This window comes from Dicentrarchus labrax, unplaced genomic scaffold (assembly GCF_905237075.1).
Source record: "Dicentrarchus labrax unplaced genomic scaffold, dlabrax2021, whole genome shotgun sequence".
Taxonomy (NCBI): Eukaryota; Metazoa; Chordata; class Actinopteri; family Moronidae; genus Dicentrarchus; species Dicentrarchus labrax.
In genome coordinates, this window is record NW_026136706.1 from 17,431,124 (window position 1) to 17,448,912 (window position 17,789).

At 40.0% G+C, this 17,789-nt stretch overlaps 2 protein-coding genes across 3 annotated transcripts; one reads left to right on the forward strand and one right to left on the reverse strand.

Annotated features, from left to right (window-relative positions):
* Positions 1–20: 20 nt before the first annotated feature.
* On the reverse strand, positions 21–6,426 carry klhl6 (kelch-like family member 6). The gene is made up of 7 exons (XM_051403899.1): positions 6,029–6,426; positions 5,785–5,950; positions 3,893–4,342; positions 2,654–2,891; positions 1,945–2,147; positions 1,255–1,468; positions 21–660 (listed from the first exon to the last, which is right to left on the reverse strand). Exons 1-7 carry the CDS (start codon positions 6,283–6,285, stop codon positions 365–367), a joined length of 1,824 nt encoding a protein of 607 aa, XP_051259859.1. The 5' UTR covers positions 6,286–6,426; the 3' UTR covers positions 21–364.
* Positions 6,427–8,103: 1,677 nt separating this feature from the next.
* On the forward strand, positions 8,104–16,188 carry LOC127365032 (immunoglobulin superfamily member 2). Of its 2 annotated transcripts, XM_051402718.1 has the most exons (10): positions 8,104–8,557; positions 9,097–9,471; positions 9,586–10,002; positions 10,155–10,559; positions 10,806–11,180; positions 12,253–12,621; positions 12,742–13,128; positions 14,032–14,439; positions 15,244–15,636; positions 15,755–16,188. In XM_051402718.1, the coding sequence occupies exons 1-10, from the start codon at positions 8,488–8,490 to the stop codon at positions 15,946–15,948; spliced, it is 3,393 nt and encodes a 1,130-aa protein (XP_051258678.1). In that variant the 5' UTR covers positions 8,104–8,487; the 3' UTR covers positions 15,949–16,188. The 2 variants fall into 2 exon arrangements, with proteins under 2 accessions (XP_051258678.1, XP_051258679.1); XM_051402719.1 differs by lacking the exons at positions 14,032–14,439; positions 15,244–15,636.
* Positions 16,189–17,789: the final 1,601 nt, after the last annotated feature.

Genomic DNA, 17,789 nt, shown 5'->3' on the forward strand with positions numbered 1-17,789 from the left:
AATGAAAGGCACACATAGTGTTGTTGTTGTACATATTATTAGTTTTTAATATGCATGTATTTATTTCATCCAAATATTGCTCTATTCAGTTTCCATTTCATTACTTACTTAACTGTAAAAAGCCATAAAACAATGTATTTCTTGGTATCAAACACCTTAAATAGTCTTATATATACTGTAGTTTTTATTTCATTCATTTATTTCAGTATTAAATCAAGTTTCAAGAATTGCTGCTCTAATATGACATTATACAGCTAAAGGAGTGATTCACACCTAGTAGTTGATTGTTCCCTTTTCTGTCACTTTATTTCCCTTTTCAGCCATTCTCTCAACATCAGTAATGTCCTGTTAACAGAAGCCTGTGTCACTGGCACTCAGCAGGTGTTACTCTGTGTATGTGTGTGTAGGACTTCATCAGTGTCACACTGCCATGGTGCGACACTCCCATAGGTAAAACACACTCCTCCGTCAACACCCCACGGCCAACGTCCCAGCACATCACTGTGGAAATGACTTGGTTCTTGTTATCCCGTCCCCCAGTGATGAAGAGTTTGTTGTTACAGGCAGCAATAGCACAGCTTGCCCTCTCCCCCAGACGGGTTACAAGGGACCAGGAGTCTGACAGAGGTGAGTAGCAGTACATGGCATGCATGGCACCACCTGGGAGCAGACAGAGAATTGAACAGTAACCATATTAAGGTTAATAAATATATTCACGTGTCACCATTTCTCACACAAGACACCAGACACAGATGTCCACATTCTTAAAAAACTATTATTTGAGCAAGTTTTGAAAGAATGAAACTTTTATATAATCTTAAATAGGTATTTAGCTCATATACTTATAGGCAAAGTTAGTGATACAATAATATAAAAATACTCCATTATAAATAAATATCCTGCATTGAAAATGTGATTCAAGTAAAAGTACAAAAGGCTTCTTAGTCAAATATTCTTCAAATATCAAAAGCAAAAGTACTCTTAATGCACCAAAATGTGCCCAGTGAATTTTATACCATTATACATTATAGGTTATTATTGGATGTTTTGAGGTAATGGTACTTATTAATTTAATGAGCTCATATGTTCTGTAAAAGTTTAATTTGCAAAGTAACTAGTAACTAAAGGCGCCAAATAAATGTGCTAAGACATTTCCCTGAATTGTAATAGAGGTAAAAAGAAGCATGGATGTGAAGTACAAATACCTCAAATTTACAGTACGTAAGTAAATGGTACCATCCACTGCCAACTTACCAACTATATAAATGCAGTTCTTGAATGTGACTGCATTAGTGCATTTGGTTTCGATGGGAATGGGAGCCCGCAGTTCCCAGCAGTCTGTCCCAGGTTCCCAGCACTGGACCTGATCAGTTGCCAGCTTTCCATTGGGCCCACCACCAATCACATAGATCCATCTGTCAAAGCTTGCAGCAGCAAAGGAGCTCACACCTACTGCAAGAGGTGTCACCTGCAAGTACAGCCAAAAGGGCATCAAAGGAAGTATGTACAGTAATGAAGTACAAGCAGACAGGCATGGTGGTAAATATGTGAGGTATATGGTTTAAAACAGTACATGTTATGGAGTGTCAGATGTACAGTATTTAACCGTATTGAACACAATAATATTTTGTATTGTAATTAACAAGCTTAACAGCTTTTTGAAAACAGATTGTTGCTGTGAGTGGAAACAAGGCTGACGAGAGCAGTGAGAAGGAATCAAAAGTGAAGTTGCGGGCTGGAAAGCTAAAACAATGAACTGAAAGACCCTTTGTAGAGCTGAGGGGAACTGCAGAGTCAGGTGATAACCCTCTGTGGAATTCTCACCACGAGCGACACCTTTCACATAGGGTTATTTTAAATCAATTAATTTCAGCTGCTTCGAGGAACATTTAGTGTAAAGTTACACAACAGCACCACATAAATATATTATTCATGTATGTTTACCTGTGTCCAGCGATTGTGAAAAGGATCATAGGCCTCAACACTAGCAAGTCTCTGAACACCATCAAATCCACCCAGTGCGTACACCTTCCCCCCATGAACTGCCATCTTGTGTCTCCAGCGCCCAGTTGTCAGCGCCTCAATCTGGATCCACTTGTCTAGGGCGCCATTATATTTCCAGACATCATGCTGTGTCTCTTTACCTCCTGCAACAACAGGAGTATTAGTCACCTGCTGTACAGACTAGCTTTCATCCCAAAACACTGCTGTGTCACTGAATCATTACTAATATGACTGTATCTGTTCTACATTGGGCTGCCCACTTCAATCAAAAACATGAACTTTCACAGTGATGCTGAACAGTAAAGCAGTTAATGGCTTAGTGTCAGTTCCTGAGCTGGGAAACACCTAAAAAACTACAACCGTTACTGCAGATGATCTCACATCTTCCTGTTGTTTTGTTCAGTTGTACACTATGGATTTACTGATTAAAACAGCATCACATTTAAATAAGTACCCAACATTTACAACAAGCTGTTCACATGATGAAGATGCGAGAAAAAAAATAAGCGATGAGAGGATTTACACAATAACTTGGCAGATTGGCTACATAGTGAGTACAGTTTCACTTTCATCTGGACCGCAGAGGGTCGCCTACGCATATCACAGTAAGCCTTTTATGGAAAAAACATGAATACATGACTTCTCTCACCAGATATGTACACTTCATTGCGGAAGGTGATGCAGGCAAACTCCACCCATTTTCTGTTTTGGGATTCGTCCTCCATCTCTGTGATTGGCAGCCTGGCAACTTCCAGCCTGCTGCGTCTGAGGGGGTCCAAACAGGTGACAGTGGAAATGAAGCGTTCATCTTTAGTGCAGCCTCCAATTATCAGGAACACCTCTGATAGGAAGTGTTTCTCGCGCGGTTTGGTTCTTTCAGAGACCACCTGTAAACATGCATGCATAAAGCACAATAAGCTCTAAAAGCATGAAATATAGCAGTCATTTTTATCACAAAATAAGGTAGGCACAGGGGTGTGAGAGTTGGGGTGGGTGGTTATGCAGGGCCCTCAAACTACTATAACATACTAGAAAGGTCCAGAATTTTGTTCTTTGTCTCAGTGCATAAATTATAGACAAAAGTTTGGCACAGTTGGCAGAGGTGGGAAGCACAAAGTACAATACTTTGCTATACTGTATTTATGGTCCAATTTAGGATTTAGTGGCATCGAGCTGTGTAGTTCCAAAACGCAACTCCCTTGCTTCACCCTCCCCTTCCACGTGAGAAGGAAAATCTACAGTGGATACAAAACACGGAAAAACACAAACACAAACACCCCTATCTTAAACCCGTGTTTGGTTTGTCTCTTCTGAGTTACTAACATGGCGGATCAGCATGATGGACCCCTCTGTAGATGAAAAAAGGCTCATTCAAGGTAACAAAAACATAATAATTCCTCTTTTCGGGTAATTATAAACACATACCAATATAGTTGTTGATATTATATTCCATTTATGCCAATAGATCCTCCTAAATGTTACAAACTGGACCTTTAAGTAGTTTTTTTCAGGGTATCTGTACTTGAATTTTTTTTTTTTTAATTTTAACTTTTAACTTTTACACTTTTATATAATTTATACTCTTTGCATTTCTAAAACAGACTCATTACTTTAGCACACCTCCCTAACATCACGACACATCAAGACCAAGAGAGCACTTTTTGCTTTTATACTTAGAGTAAATCTCGGAGCCTGTGCTTTTACTAGAGTAAATAAGTTGAATCAGTACTTTTACTGGGTTGTTTTTTTACACAGGCATCTACATATCTTCTTCTTATATCTTCTAATGCCACCTCTAAATGTTGGATAAAGCATTGTTTCCATAGTGTAGCAGCATTTTGTAAAATAACATCATCAACAACACTTTAGGTCCTCCCTGTATACTGACCTCCCTGCCGGACAGGTGATAGGTGCGGGCTTCTTGCAACAAAGGAAAAGCCTCACTGCAGCGGCGAATCAGTTCATCCGACTCCACTTTTTCTACAAAGTATGCAGGCTCCAGCAGTGGCAGTCGAACATGTGAAAGCAACCTGGCCAGTAAAGGGTATCGTTCATCCTGTTGGGCCCTCACCCATCGCATGAGTGCCTCAAAAACACACTCCTCACACTTCACGTCAAGTTTGTCACTCTGCAGGACATTCTCTAGCGAGTCTGCTGGCAGATCCAGGAAGTCCTGCTGCTGGACCACCTCGGAGAAGTGAGAGGTGATGTAGTCCTGAGCCCCGGTCTTCAGTGACGGTAGAGCGTGGCTTTCAGCAAGATTGAGGATCCCAATGCAACTCTCTAGATGCAGGGACTTGTTCAGAAAGCCAGCACATGCATCCACCACACGCAGGAACTGTAAGAAACAGCATAGGAATCAGGCCACTATCACTTTTATGTTGGAAATTGAGTTAGCATTCAATGATGCCCAAAGACGGAGTTTCTCAATACTCTCAATAATGAATACCAACCCCAACCCATTAATAGGAAGATAAAGCTGCATGATTTCTTAGAGTGCTGAGCTGTAGCCCTACAAGTATTTATGAAAGTATGCAAAGGTAAAATTGACAAGACAACATGAAAAACACAGAAATGGTGCCATACAAGCTTGAGAATTCTTGCCATAAGCCTGAACAATAAATTTTTTTTTTTTTTTTTTTTTTTTTTTTTTTTTTTTTTTTTTTTAAAATTTTTTTTTTAATTTTTTTAAAAAACTATTTTTTTAGCTTTGTAACTCTATTTAGAAAAGTGCTACAGAAATAAAGTTATTATTATTACATGCATATCCTCATGTACACAAATTATAATCAGACTGTATTTCTAACCTCAACCCTGATATCAGCCTGCTGAAGAAGTAATGCCAGGAACCTTTTACCGTCATAATCTAAAACTTAACTTGATTGTCACAAAAATAGAGTTATACAAACATCTGCCTCCTCTGTTGGCACAGCTGTGTAGTTAATTTAAGCCTGTATGGAAAACTGATCCTGAGTGTAAACAACTGGGCTACTTTCACTTCCCTTTTACGGCAACTTGTCTCTTAACCAGTAAAACGTCTGTTCCACTGAGTGGGGGAAAAACAACTGTCTAAAGTTAGAAGAACAGAACAATTGGGAGGATTTTAAATGTAGGTTAGTTGTACACTACAGCAGGGTCATAACAGTAATAATAAGAATCATCACTGTAATAGACCCTGTCTGTCTGAATGTAAACAAAGAATGATTTTCTACATTTATTGAGATTTTTGCTGCTAATTCTGTATGATGCAGGCTTGTATTGTAAATGTAAGTATTATCAGCAAAATGCACTTATAATTCAATCACACTGAATTAAAATGCCTTGAATATCAAGGATACTGAAGCTGTTGTGACTCTAATTCTGGGAGTTTATGCTTTTACTTTCACTAAAGAATCACACGATGTAACAAATCTGATTAAAAAATGTATCAAGCTAAAACTAAACTTTCTTAACTGGTTCTTTTATGTTTTGAGGACATGAGCAATTTATGCAATGTTTGCTTTAGGATTAGGTCTTTGAAGTCTGTACTTTACATAAAAGACATGTTACAATTATATCAAAAATCTTTTTAGATTTCTTTTTAATATCTTTTTATAATTACAGTCCAAAATAAATATTTACAAATTATGCAGAACTTTTTGTCTTTACTGGCAATTAACTGGTAATGCAAATGATAGCTGCAGACAATGTGCTCAAGATTTAAAGGGAACCGTGTATCAGATGATGATTGTGCAAAGTAAAAAAACTCAAATATCCTCTTTAACTTTATTGTCGTTTTACCTGAAACTGACTGGCAGCTTCTAGTATTCTCTGGACATTTGAGTGTGTAAGGATGGCTCGGCTGGTGTAGGTATACTCCAGGAGAGAGCGCATCGTCCCACTGTCCAACCCCTTTATTTCCACACGCTCCTCATGACTCTCCTTCAGACCACTGCAAAACATTGCCCTACGGAGAAGAACCATAATTCAGTAAAACCAGCAGTGCCATCCCTATAGAGTTTGACAATGCTAGATGAATTCTTACCTGAAGTAGTGACTGGCAGCTGCGAGTATGGCTCTATGACAAGGGAAGTCATGTCCCTGAACACACAGCACCACATCAGTCAGTTCCCTGTTCACTCGTAGGGTTTCCATGCCTCTCTGCAGCTCCAAAGGTAGACCTCCATCCTCCCAACGTAACTCACTTGAGCCTGTCAGGTTCTCTCTCTCCTCATCTGGGCTGGAGTCATCTCTGAGAAGCGGCAAGGGACAGTCTGTAGTCCTTTCCAGTGAGGCACTCATCTTGTACACCAGAAGCTCTTTAGAAACTCACTCTTCTCTGAACAGCGTGCAGCGACTTCAGGTGCACCTGCACTAGCAAAAAGGCCTGTGGTTATGCTTGCAGTTGTATCGCTCTGAGATGTGGATTTGTTTTTTCCTGTGCTCTTCATACTTCCTATTCCTGTTTTGAGAGGAACATACGTATGTAGCAATGCTTGTTTCTAGACACTTCCCCTTCTTGTGTCTTGTTCTGCTGCCCTAAGTTACTCAATTTTCCTCTTTACTCAGAACCGCAGTCGCCAGGGCTCCTTCACCCAGACCACACCAAATAGAGAATACTACAAAAATAACACTCTTATCTGCTTAGGATGAAAGTGTAATTAATGTGTTTAATCTTGAATACATTTTTTAAATACTGTATGATGTTGTGAGGCCATAAATTTGCTACCAACATGAACTCACTTCTTGTTTAGTCTTACAACACTCCACCATTCCGGCACCTAAGTGGGATAAAACTGATCATAATCACAGGATAGTGGCTTGTGATCGGCAGGTGGCCCATTTGATCCCCGAACCAGCAGGATGAACCCGGGCAGGGAGAGAAAGAGAGCAGGTTTAGCCTTTCCCCTGTTATCACAAGTGAGTTGCTTCTGCATGAGGCCCTTAATCCCCAAATGCAGTGGTTCCCAGCCTTTGTGGCTTATGAACCTTTGAAGTGAATGAGTGTTGACAAGTGACTCCTTTGCACAGGTTGCATATGTCTTTGGGTTGCAATCGGATTCTCAGATTGTTTAATTTTAAAAGTTTTTAAAGGCCTGAAGAGGTAAAAGTATCCAGTCAAAGATAAGAGAAAAGCTTTGTAGCAGCGTTTTATTTCTTATTTACCTGCTATAATCTATTTTTACTGTTACCACTAAATTGCTTTAGATGACTTAAATCACTATAACAGAATTATACAGCTACATCCTGTTTTGTCTATCATTGCATTATTTTTATTATTACAACATACTTATGTTATATATATATAATTGTATTGTTTTTGTGTAGTGTGTTTTACTGTATATATATATATATATATATATCAATATGTACTTTATAGTATTTTAACACGTATATCGTATTTATTATTTCTACTTATACCTATATTATAGTTCACACGTAATTGCCAGAGTTGTACTGTTTCTGGATTTCTTCTACACAAATATTTGCACATCATTATCACACATTATCCTTATTTTTTACCTCCTACGTTTCCCCTCATCTTATCTTTCTCTCTCAATTAATAGAAAAACCAAATAGAAAAACCAAAAGAGAATACAATTTGACCCAGCTCTGTCCTCAAACACAGAGATGTTCTCCCTTGTGCTCTTCCTCTGCTTCAAATTCCCCAGCATTTATTTACACAATAAAAGCAATAGCTCAGACCATGTGAAAGTGAAAGTCACAGCTGTAGCAGACATGTATGCTTTAATCTCCTCCACTGTGTGTCACTATTGCCTCATTTGTTTCAAACACCATTTACACTCCAACGTAAACGAGCCCAGACTTCTTCCCTGTTTCAGCGTTTGCCGTAATAGCTCGGACTTGGTATTAAGTGATATTGTAATTAATGATACTGTTAATCGTGTAAATGATCAGTCTAATTCTGGAAAAGCTAAAGTTACACATATTTTATCCTGAAATGAAAAACAATGGATGGTGTAGTTCGTTCCATGGGCAAAAACCTTTAGACACGGAGAGGTGTCGCTCTGTGAAGATGCCGATAGAGTGCATCACCAGACCAACCACCGCAGGGTATCACTTCACTTCACTTCACTTCACATTGTAACAGTTATTGATGCACATGAACCCAAACGAGGACAGTGTTATTTTTCCGACCACGACAGGGATCGATGTCAACCCCCAATTGAAGTCAAACTCAAAAGTGTACATAATTTTTTTATGGATCTGCCTTTGAAAATGATTTTTAAAAAACCCCCCACAAACCACCTGCACATGTATATTTTGACACATATGTGGTAATGATCAAATATAGGCACAGTTGGTCTATAGTATGCTGCGACCGTGTGCAGGAAATATTATAGACTTCCTCTTGGCTACCTACAGGAAGCAACTCCTTCAATATCTCTGCAAGAGCCGAGACAGCTTTGCGCACACTGAGGCTGACTAAGGGCTCAGTCTCAACTGGTGTGAACACTGCGTAACCTCTGAAGCCGGTTCAGGATGAGCTGTTTCCTGCTATCGTTTTGGAGGGCCAATTTGCTCCTTTGTCTGGGGCTATTTCTGCAGTATGGTAAGTAGTACATTTAATTCCTGCAGTTGAATTGGATTCTGTTGAGTGATCATGCTGAGGGAAAACATGGTAGAATATTAGATATTTATTTTGTAAAATAGATATTCCTTCTTTTAAAGAGCCAGAACAGGAAAGTCATTTTAAAGAAAGCAGGTAACAAAAAATAAGAAACATGGTGTTGTTGGTTGTGTCTTTATGTCCATCTTGAATATACCATTACTAAATAACAGGTCATAAGAAACACTAATAGTATATATACAGCCTATTAAGCTAAATGTATCTAAAAAAAATGTTGGTAACTTTTTTTTATACCCTCATCTCATTTGATCTCAATCTCATTTGGAAAAGACTGAAAAAGTTGATATTTATTGAAATGTGCATAACAACTTGAAGGCTACATAGTTTTGCTTTACATATTATACAATCTGACACAAAGGTTCGACTCTGGAGTGTAGCATCCTTATAAAACATGACTGATCCTTTAAGTTGCAGCACTCAACTGACTTCAGCATCTGGGGTTTTGTCTGGTCCTCATTCAGGAGAAGCCAGAGTGCTCACAGAAGCACAAGCTGGGCCTCTGTATCGGGTGGTGGGCTACCCGCTCTTCATCTCCTGCAATGTGAGCGGCTTTGCCAATGCCGATGCTAAACAAGAGTTTGAGTACCGTATCACGAAGCCTGCAAATCCAAACATTGAGATCAACATCATCAGTACCACTGACCAAACCTTCGGCTATGCCATGTATTCACAACGTGTGAGGAAGAAGGAAATTACTCTGACAAACATGTCTTCAACCTCAGTCATCTTTAAGATAGACAGCCTACAAAAAAGTGATGAGGGGGAGTTTGACTGTACTGCAATCAACTCAGAAGATCGTTTTGATGGAACCTACAGTGCAAAGACAACAGTGAAAGGTAATTGGTCACCATTCTACTTTTGAGTTTTCAATGTAACTGCATTTGTGTATTGTAAGACAGCAAATGTATGACTTTCGTGTCTTTCTGTCTGTTTCTGATGTGTTGCCATAGTAATTGACAACTCCTTAAGTGTTTCATCACCTGCCTCTGCCTCACTGAGCTATAATGAGGGTGATGCTCTCACTTTGACATGCCAAGCCTCCAGCAACACCGTCCAGCACACCCATCTGTCTCTTGCCTGGTATCTCCATAAAGACAGCGAGGACGAAGCTCAACCTATCATTTCTGTGAACAGAGATTTCACACTGAGCCCAGGCCGGGGGTTTGAAGAGCGTTACCAAGCTGGACTCATAAGGTTAGATAAAATTGGAGAGGCCACATATAAGCTAAAGATGGCTCAGCTGGAGCTGTCAGACCAAGGCAGAATCTACTGCCAGGCTCAGGAGTGGATCCAAGATCCTGATCGGTCCTGGTACTCTATCGTACAGAAGGCTGCAGAGAAAAGTACCCTGACTGTGAAAGCCAGAGGTGAGAAGTAGCTCATTTAATTGATTATATACCCAACACATCCCTATGGATTAACACATTTATGTTTGCTCTTCCTCCACACAGTTTTTGTGGCTTCTTGACAGGATATATGTGTTTTACTTTATTTAACTTTATTTTTTTACCTTGAGCAGAGGTGGTGCCAGACACGTCGTCTCTGGTGGTGAGAATCTTAGCACAGCCGACAACCCTACAGGAGGGGCAGGAGCTATCGCTGTCCTGCACCATAGACGCACAGAACCTGAGGGAAAAGTTCTTCTCTGTAGCCTGGCTCAAGGAAAGTGTTGAGTTGGCCCGCATCGGCCCTTCAGGCATTGTGTCTGTGGGGCCCGAGTACAGCGTGCGAGCGAAAGAAGGAGAGCTCAGGGCAGCCCGTACAGGGGACAGAGATTACCGTCTCATATTGCAGCCTGTCAGAACCGAGGACCAAGGAGAGTATATCTGTAGAGCATGGCCTCAGGAAAGAGGCCCGGATGGTGCCTTTACACAGGGAGCAGCCCAGGACTCCAGCCCCCAGATAGTCAGCATCTCAGCCACAGGTCAGCAATTGAGCCCATCCAGACACACAGACATTTTAGCTGTGGTTTAAATTTATCATCTGTATGATTTAGCCTGCATTTGAAGTTTTATCTTTTTAATTGTATGTGTTTTAATTGATGATTTAAAAAATATAATGTTGTTATTAAAATAATAAGATAATATTATTTATAAAGATGTTATTGTTTTCTATTATTATCCTCTCAAACACACTCATGCCATCTGTCTGTTTCTCTATCTCATCACAGAAAGTGGGTTCTCACTCAGAATGGATGAGCACGATGTAAGCGTTAATGAAGGTGACAGGCTGAAGCTCACCTGTCAAGTGCATGGGGTCAAAAGTCAGCTCTCTGTCACCTGGCAACACAAAGCAACATCCTCATCAACGGCCGTGTTCACTAATGTCATCAGTCTGAGTCAGGAGGGTGTCATGGATACAGCGGCAGAGTTCATGAGTCGCAAAGTGAAGGCAACGCGTCCCACTATTGCCAACTTCACCCTCGAGCTTGATGAAGTCACACCTTCTGATTCAGGTGTCTACCAGTGTACTGTGTCTGAATGGAAAATCAATAGCAAGACCAACAGCCAGTCACAGACTGCTGCTGTGACAGTGACTCCTGCAGGTAAGATATGTCTCCGTCTGTCTGTGTAATGTCTGTGCAAATTACTCAAAGTCTCAAAGACACAGCAGGTTCCTCTTTTCATGCAGATGGTTTGATGACACTCTAGAAAAGGTTTCACCATGAAACTTCAATTGGAAAACACACTTTTGTTATTTTTTCCCAAAATAGTGGCGAAGCTTAGGATATGGATGTTGGTCAGTCTGTCTGTCTGTACATCCATCCAGCAGGTTAATCCAGAGTGAGATATCTGCACAACTGCTGGCCATACTGCCATGACATTTAGGGCAGATATTTATGGTTCTGCGAAGACTATATTTATAATGTTTTGACCCTTTTGATCTTTGCTGTAGTAATATCAGGTCAAAACTTTGCATGAAAGAAATGTCAAAATCTAATAGGGTCGAGTACATTCTTGCTGATGAACATTTTCCATTTCAGCACTGCATAGTCTCCCCTCTTGTGCCACCTCAGGTCATAATTTGAAGTTTTCACTCAAGACATTTCAAAACCCAGTAGGCAGATTTGCACAATCATGCTTCCAAGAGGAAAATTGTTTTTGATTTTAATCAGCACAAACTTTGCACTTTGAGCCAGGCTACGAGTAAAGCTCTTAAAAAACGAAATCTTCAGGATGTTTTTTCTTCTGAATAATTAATATTGCAGTGTTCACTTCCAGGGTTTTAAGACTTGAAGTTTTGTTAACATGCATTTGTTGAAATGACACAAATGTATAGACTTTGGAGTGCCTCGCTGCTTATATTTGCATATAATGAATATCGGAAGTGTTAAGACTACTTAATCCTTTAGGTTTTATGTTTTATGTGAAGACAAGTATGTTCACATAGATATTTAATGAATGAACCTTTTCTTGTTTTAAAGAAGGAAATGATATCGAGAGCTGACATGCAAAATACAATACATGTGACAATAAGTGGAGAGACAGTCCTTTGGAAATGTAATTTACCCACATCTCGTTTTTTCTTTGAACACTCATGCTCACATGATGATTGTACAATCGTCAGCTTCTCCTTTCTTACACACCATTGCTAACTATTTTGGATTTGCTTCACAGATGTATTTTTGAAAGTGTCTCTTATAAGTCGAAACAACATGGTGACTGTGGGAGGAAATTTGGAGTTGATGTGCCGCGTCAAAGGGCCACGTGTACCAATAACAGTGACTTGGAGCCTGCAGCGTGGTTCCTCCCCAGATAACGTCCTGACGATGTACTCTGATGGTACCATCAGCTGGTCTGGAGACCAGCGCCGGTACCAGCTGAAAGTAGACAGCACACAGAATCAAGTTGTTTACTATCTTCTCATCAACGGCGCGAGCCACAGTGAGGCAGGAAGCTACCTATGTAGTGTGTCTGCCATCTTGGAGAATGCATACAAGAGGCTACCTCCATCCAACCAGGTGGCTGTTAACGTGCTGAACCCAGGTACTAAGATTTGTTGGGCTACATGCCATCTTTGTAGCAATGTTGAATGAAAGCTGCACTGTGCATTCTGTTCATGTTTTTTCTCACCATATATGACTTAACTTTGTCTCCTTCTCCTAGTGAGCGAGCTCACTCTGACCTGCCCCCCCACCATGACAAGTAATATCAACACTAACATGCAAATAAAATGTCAGATTTTAAATCCCTCTGCATCCTCTCGCTATGCTGTCACCTGGCATCTCCAGCAAAAGGCAGAAAATAAGACCATTATAAGCTCGAACCGGGATGCCCTCATAACATTTGAACATGTAGAGCCGAGCCAAAGACAGCGAATCAACATGAAGCGCAGTGAGGGACCTAGTTTTGAGTTGAATATTGGGCAAGCTCAGATGTCAGACAGAGGCACATACATATGTGAGGTGGTGGAGTGGCTACAAGACCCTCGTGGTGATTGGATTCAGCTCTCAACAGTGTCAAAATCTACAACGCTAACAGTTATTGAGCCTGGTAAGTTTGTTTATCTTCAATTAGCTGACTGCAGATTTCCACAGATTTTATTAAGCATAATATATTTTATCAACATGTGTCCGATACCGTTTTAAAGGCCCTGAAAACGTCTTTTCCCAACAAACATTTGAATCAAACTGTGCAGACAGTTTCCAGCACTGGCAATTAATTCTGATCAGACAGCAACCACACAGTCGTGAAAAAGCAAATTACTTTTTGAGTAGAAAACTTTTGCTCTGTCTGTAAATAATCAATCAATCACTTTCTTTCTGGTGCCGTATTCACAAAGGGTCTTATCTTATCATCAGGAGTCCACCTAAATGGCACCAAGAGTTTCATCTTAAGACCAATTCAGTAAAGTGCTGAAACCAACTATTAGTAAGGAACTTAGAAGACACCTAAACTAAGAGAAGGCAGTGGGTCTAACCCCATCACAACAGATGACATCATGTTTCATAAATTAACCAACCTACTATGTCTAAAGTGATTGGTTGAAAGGTGACCAGTCTGTCTTAGTGAACGTGAAATGAAATGCTCATCCGTACAAAGGTTGCTTTAACTTGTTAGAGAGCTGACTGAATCCTTATTAACTGGCCACTGTCAAAATAGGGTTTTAAAAGTTCATTCTCATTCTGTTTTTACAAAACACTCACGGTGTGACACATTACCTGCAACACATTAGTGTGGAGTCCTCTTGACTAACTTTAATTTCTAGCTTTATACTGTAACCTTCAATGCTAAAAGCCTTTGTAAATTACTATTTGACTTATTTAAGAGTCTTAAAGTTGGGACTGTTGTGTGAATATGGTCCCTGAACCTTTACTTTAAACAAGAATTATTTAACAAAATCGCACTCAGCAACAGTAATTTGTTTTCTTTTCTCTGCCCACTCTCATTCTCCAGACAATGACCTTCGTTTAGATAAGAAAGAGCAATCGTTGATGGCCATGGAGGGAGACGAGGTGGAACTCAAGTGTAATATCTCAGGTGCATCCAGTCCTTCTTTTTTCTACAAAGTCGTTTGGCTCTACACTGGGAGCAGTTCTTCAGTCACAAATGCCCTGTTGGAGCTTGATCACACAGGCCTACTGAGTTACCCAGAGAAACAGGGGCTTAGTGACCTGCAGAGGCGACTTCGTCTCTCCAGACCCACTCAGAGCAGCTTCTACTTAGGGATACAAAGAGCCCATGAGGGGGATAGCGGGACGTACAAGTGTCAAGTGGAGCAGTACCAGCTGGATACGAAAGGTCACTGGCAACAAAAGGCCTCAGAAAGCGCTGGCCCCATCACACTGACTGTAAATGTTGCAGGTATGATCACATATTTTAGAGCACTCTGTAGCCAGCTTTAAGAATGGTTAAAATGGGTGATATAATTTGACATTTTTGGAAATAAAATTAAATTTAATCATAAATAAAAAGTTAGACAAGAAGATTGATACCACTCACATGTCTGTACGGTAACACAATGACTGAAACACAGCTGGCTTGGCTTTGTACAAAGGTTTGGATGGTTGCCCAGTTGCCGTGGCTTACTGGGACACTTTACAGAATGGAGCCATCATTTATGGTATTATGACAGTGCTTCGGCTTTGACAAGTCAAAATGTCTACCATGAGATGGGACTATTAACTTTTTTTGTTTTGTTTTGTGGTAAGCTAGGATAACGGCTGCTTGCAGTAGTTACAGTACAGACAAGAGAGTGGTATCAATCTTCTCATCTAACTCTCCGTCAATCATATTTCCCAAAATGTTGCAATATTCCCTTTATATTTGCATCAGGTAGTGTTGTGATATTACCATAAATATGATGTTGTTCATGTTTGCCTGCAGGCATTTGTCTGGCTTCAAACACACAGACTGTTTCTCAGACAAATAACCACTTCTCTAATTGTGCTGTCCTATATTTTGTTCTAGTGGTGTTGGTGGTTTTATGCACTTTATTTTAGCACTTTGTTATTTGTTCTGCTCTTTTAATCTTATTTTGTTGTGCAGGCTATTTGTGCCTTTTGCAAAAGCTGTACCTAGGAATTTAATTTAGAGTAACATTGATTGGTTAGCCTTGTTAAATTAGTTGAATAAAATGTCTCTTTCTACCTGTGTGTTTTTTCACAGAAAAACAACTGTCCATTGTAAAGGAAGAAATTAAGCTGAATGCCAGCAGATCACAGGATTTTACTATTCCCTGTCATATCACCAAACAATCCAGCAATGGATCTGAGTTCCAGGTCATGTGGTTTTGGCAGAAAGAGACAGAAACTAAACAGCGCCCCATATTCACAGTTTACAGAAACTCCACCCTACAAGACAGGTTTGGGAAGGGTGACAAACTAAGATTTAGCCACCCTTTGCCCAACCAGTTCAGCCTTACTGTCTTAAATCCAGGTCCTGAAGATAGTGGGGTGTATTTCTGTGAGGTAGAAGAGTGGCTCCCATCTCTGTCTCATGGGTGGAGGAAAGCTGCCGTGGAAAAGTCGGGATATTTGACTGTTCACTTCTATGCAGAAGGTAAGTATATCTTAACTTGATTAGCAGTTTCTCTCAGCAAATATCTGTGGTTGAAGATCATGTTAAAAAATGTGTATGTTGACACAAGGAACACCTTTCTTTGTCTTTTTCTTTGTAGGAGATGTTAAAGTTGTCCCAGAATGCAAGTCGGGTACCTTTATAGGGATTATCGTAGCAATTGTCATCGGCGCACTTTTGGTCATAATCATACTGATGCTGAAGTTATGTCAGAGCAAGGGAGGAAAAAAGTCAGAGGAATCTCTGTGGGCAGAGCAACACCCTCTGAACACCAAACCCAATGAAGCAGATTGAACCTCAAAACATATTTTTTTATGTGCACTGTAATCTATGCAATAATGTTTTATAATTCAAAAAGTTCCACCGTACATATTTTTAATTCATTTTTATTTAAACATTGTATAATTCTTATTTGAATTAATCTGTTGATAATGTTCCATAAAATAATTGTTTAAATGTTTTACTGTGCAGCTTGGAATGATTTTGCCTTTAATAATAATAATAAATAAAACTAATTAAACCCTTCAAATTAAACAGGCACTTTTAATTTTGCAACTAAACCTTATTTGCATAATCACCGGCTTCCTACTGCCTGCAATGGACAGTTGAGCTAGGCAGCAGATCAACTTTTGGTTTTACACCTACAAACCAACATACCCTCACTGACAGATTCCTTTTTAAGTAGCAACATACCAGGCAGCGTGATACTATGTCTTTGATGGGGAGAAGTCAAAGCAGAGCATATCTTGGGGAGCAGCAAAGCACGAAATGTGGTAAGATGTGAAACTTTTCTCTGTAACTAACACAGTGGTGAATCAACCAAGAAGCTCTGTGGTCCTGCACAAGCACAGGATGACTATGTGGTCTGCAAATCTGCTGAGATGTGAATGTGCAGACAGAGACACAATGTTCTTAAAGAGGTTACATTTGTGCAATAGAAGTAGAACTGTGCCAATACAAACATGATGTCTGCTGTCATTACTTACTTGTCTTGCTAATCCTAAAACAGAGCATTTTGGGCTTGAGGAATGTTTTTGATTGACCAAGTCTATAACCTAAGATCAGAAGAGCTATGTTTTTCAATTCTTCAAGACAAGCCTGAAGGTATATATCCCACCTAAACAAGCAAGAAGTTGAGATGACTGTAGTATATGCCTGGTAGAGCACCACCAATCTTAAATATGAATAAATAGGGCTATAAATCCCGGTTGCTTTGTTTGATGTGTGTGTAAACACCTTCAAAGTAACTACAAAGATCAAACTGGATCTGTACAGTTTTCACATTAATGCATGTGAGATTCAGAAATTCTGTCATAATGCAGTTGCTGCTTATGAACAGATGCTCAAAAAAAAAGGATGCTGGAGAGTAATCAAGTCAAACCAAAAGAGAAAGAAAGTAGTGCCTTTCTGTACTAACTCCCCTCTCCCCCTCTCTCTTTCTCTCTGCATCAGCCCTATCAATGTTTAACACCCCATCTGTGTAAGAGACAAGAATAGAATCCATCCCTTGCTTTCACTATTCGGGTAACAAGCTGAGAAACCAGAAAGGCTCTTGTCCGACAAGAGTATGAACACACTTAGGGTAAACTTAAGGTAAAACTAACAGCAGTTTTCTGAAAGATGTGAGAGACTAAAAGTACACTGAGGAACTTTAAGGCAGGCTGTAGTACTCTCAGCCCCAGAGAGATGATATAGCAGCTCTATCTTTGGTTGAATTATACCAGCCCTTCACAGTCTGCTGGACTGGCTCCTTCTTACAGCCTCCCTCTTAACTTTACTGTAATTCCACTCCCTTGTGTTTCCATGGCAATGCCTGTCAGAGCAAACAAAGAAACATTGAATTTGGGAGGCAAATCAATGCTTGTGTCTATGCTGCAAAGATCTGATGTAACAGGGACAAACCAGCGTGTGAAACAGGAGCCGTGCTAGAACACCCTCGTTACGCTATTTCCATAATAAAGTCTGAACATTCATGTTTTAATCACCTCTTGTTTTGACATTGGATGCAGTGCATAAAGCACAAAGTGGGACTACATCTTTAATCTTTCTCTTTCCAAATATCAAAAACTCACAGGTGTTAGAAGATATTTTGGTGCCCAGTTTGCCAGCGTGTAGCTGGATGCTTTGAGCTGGTT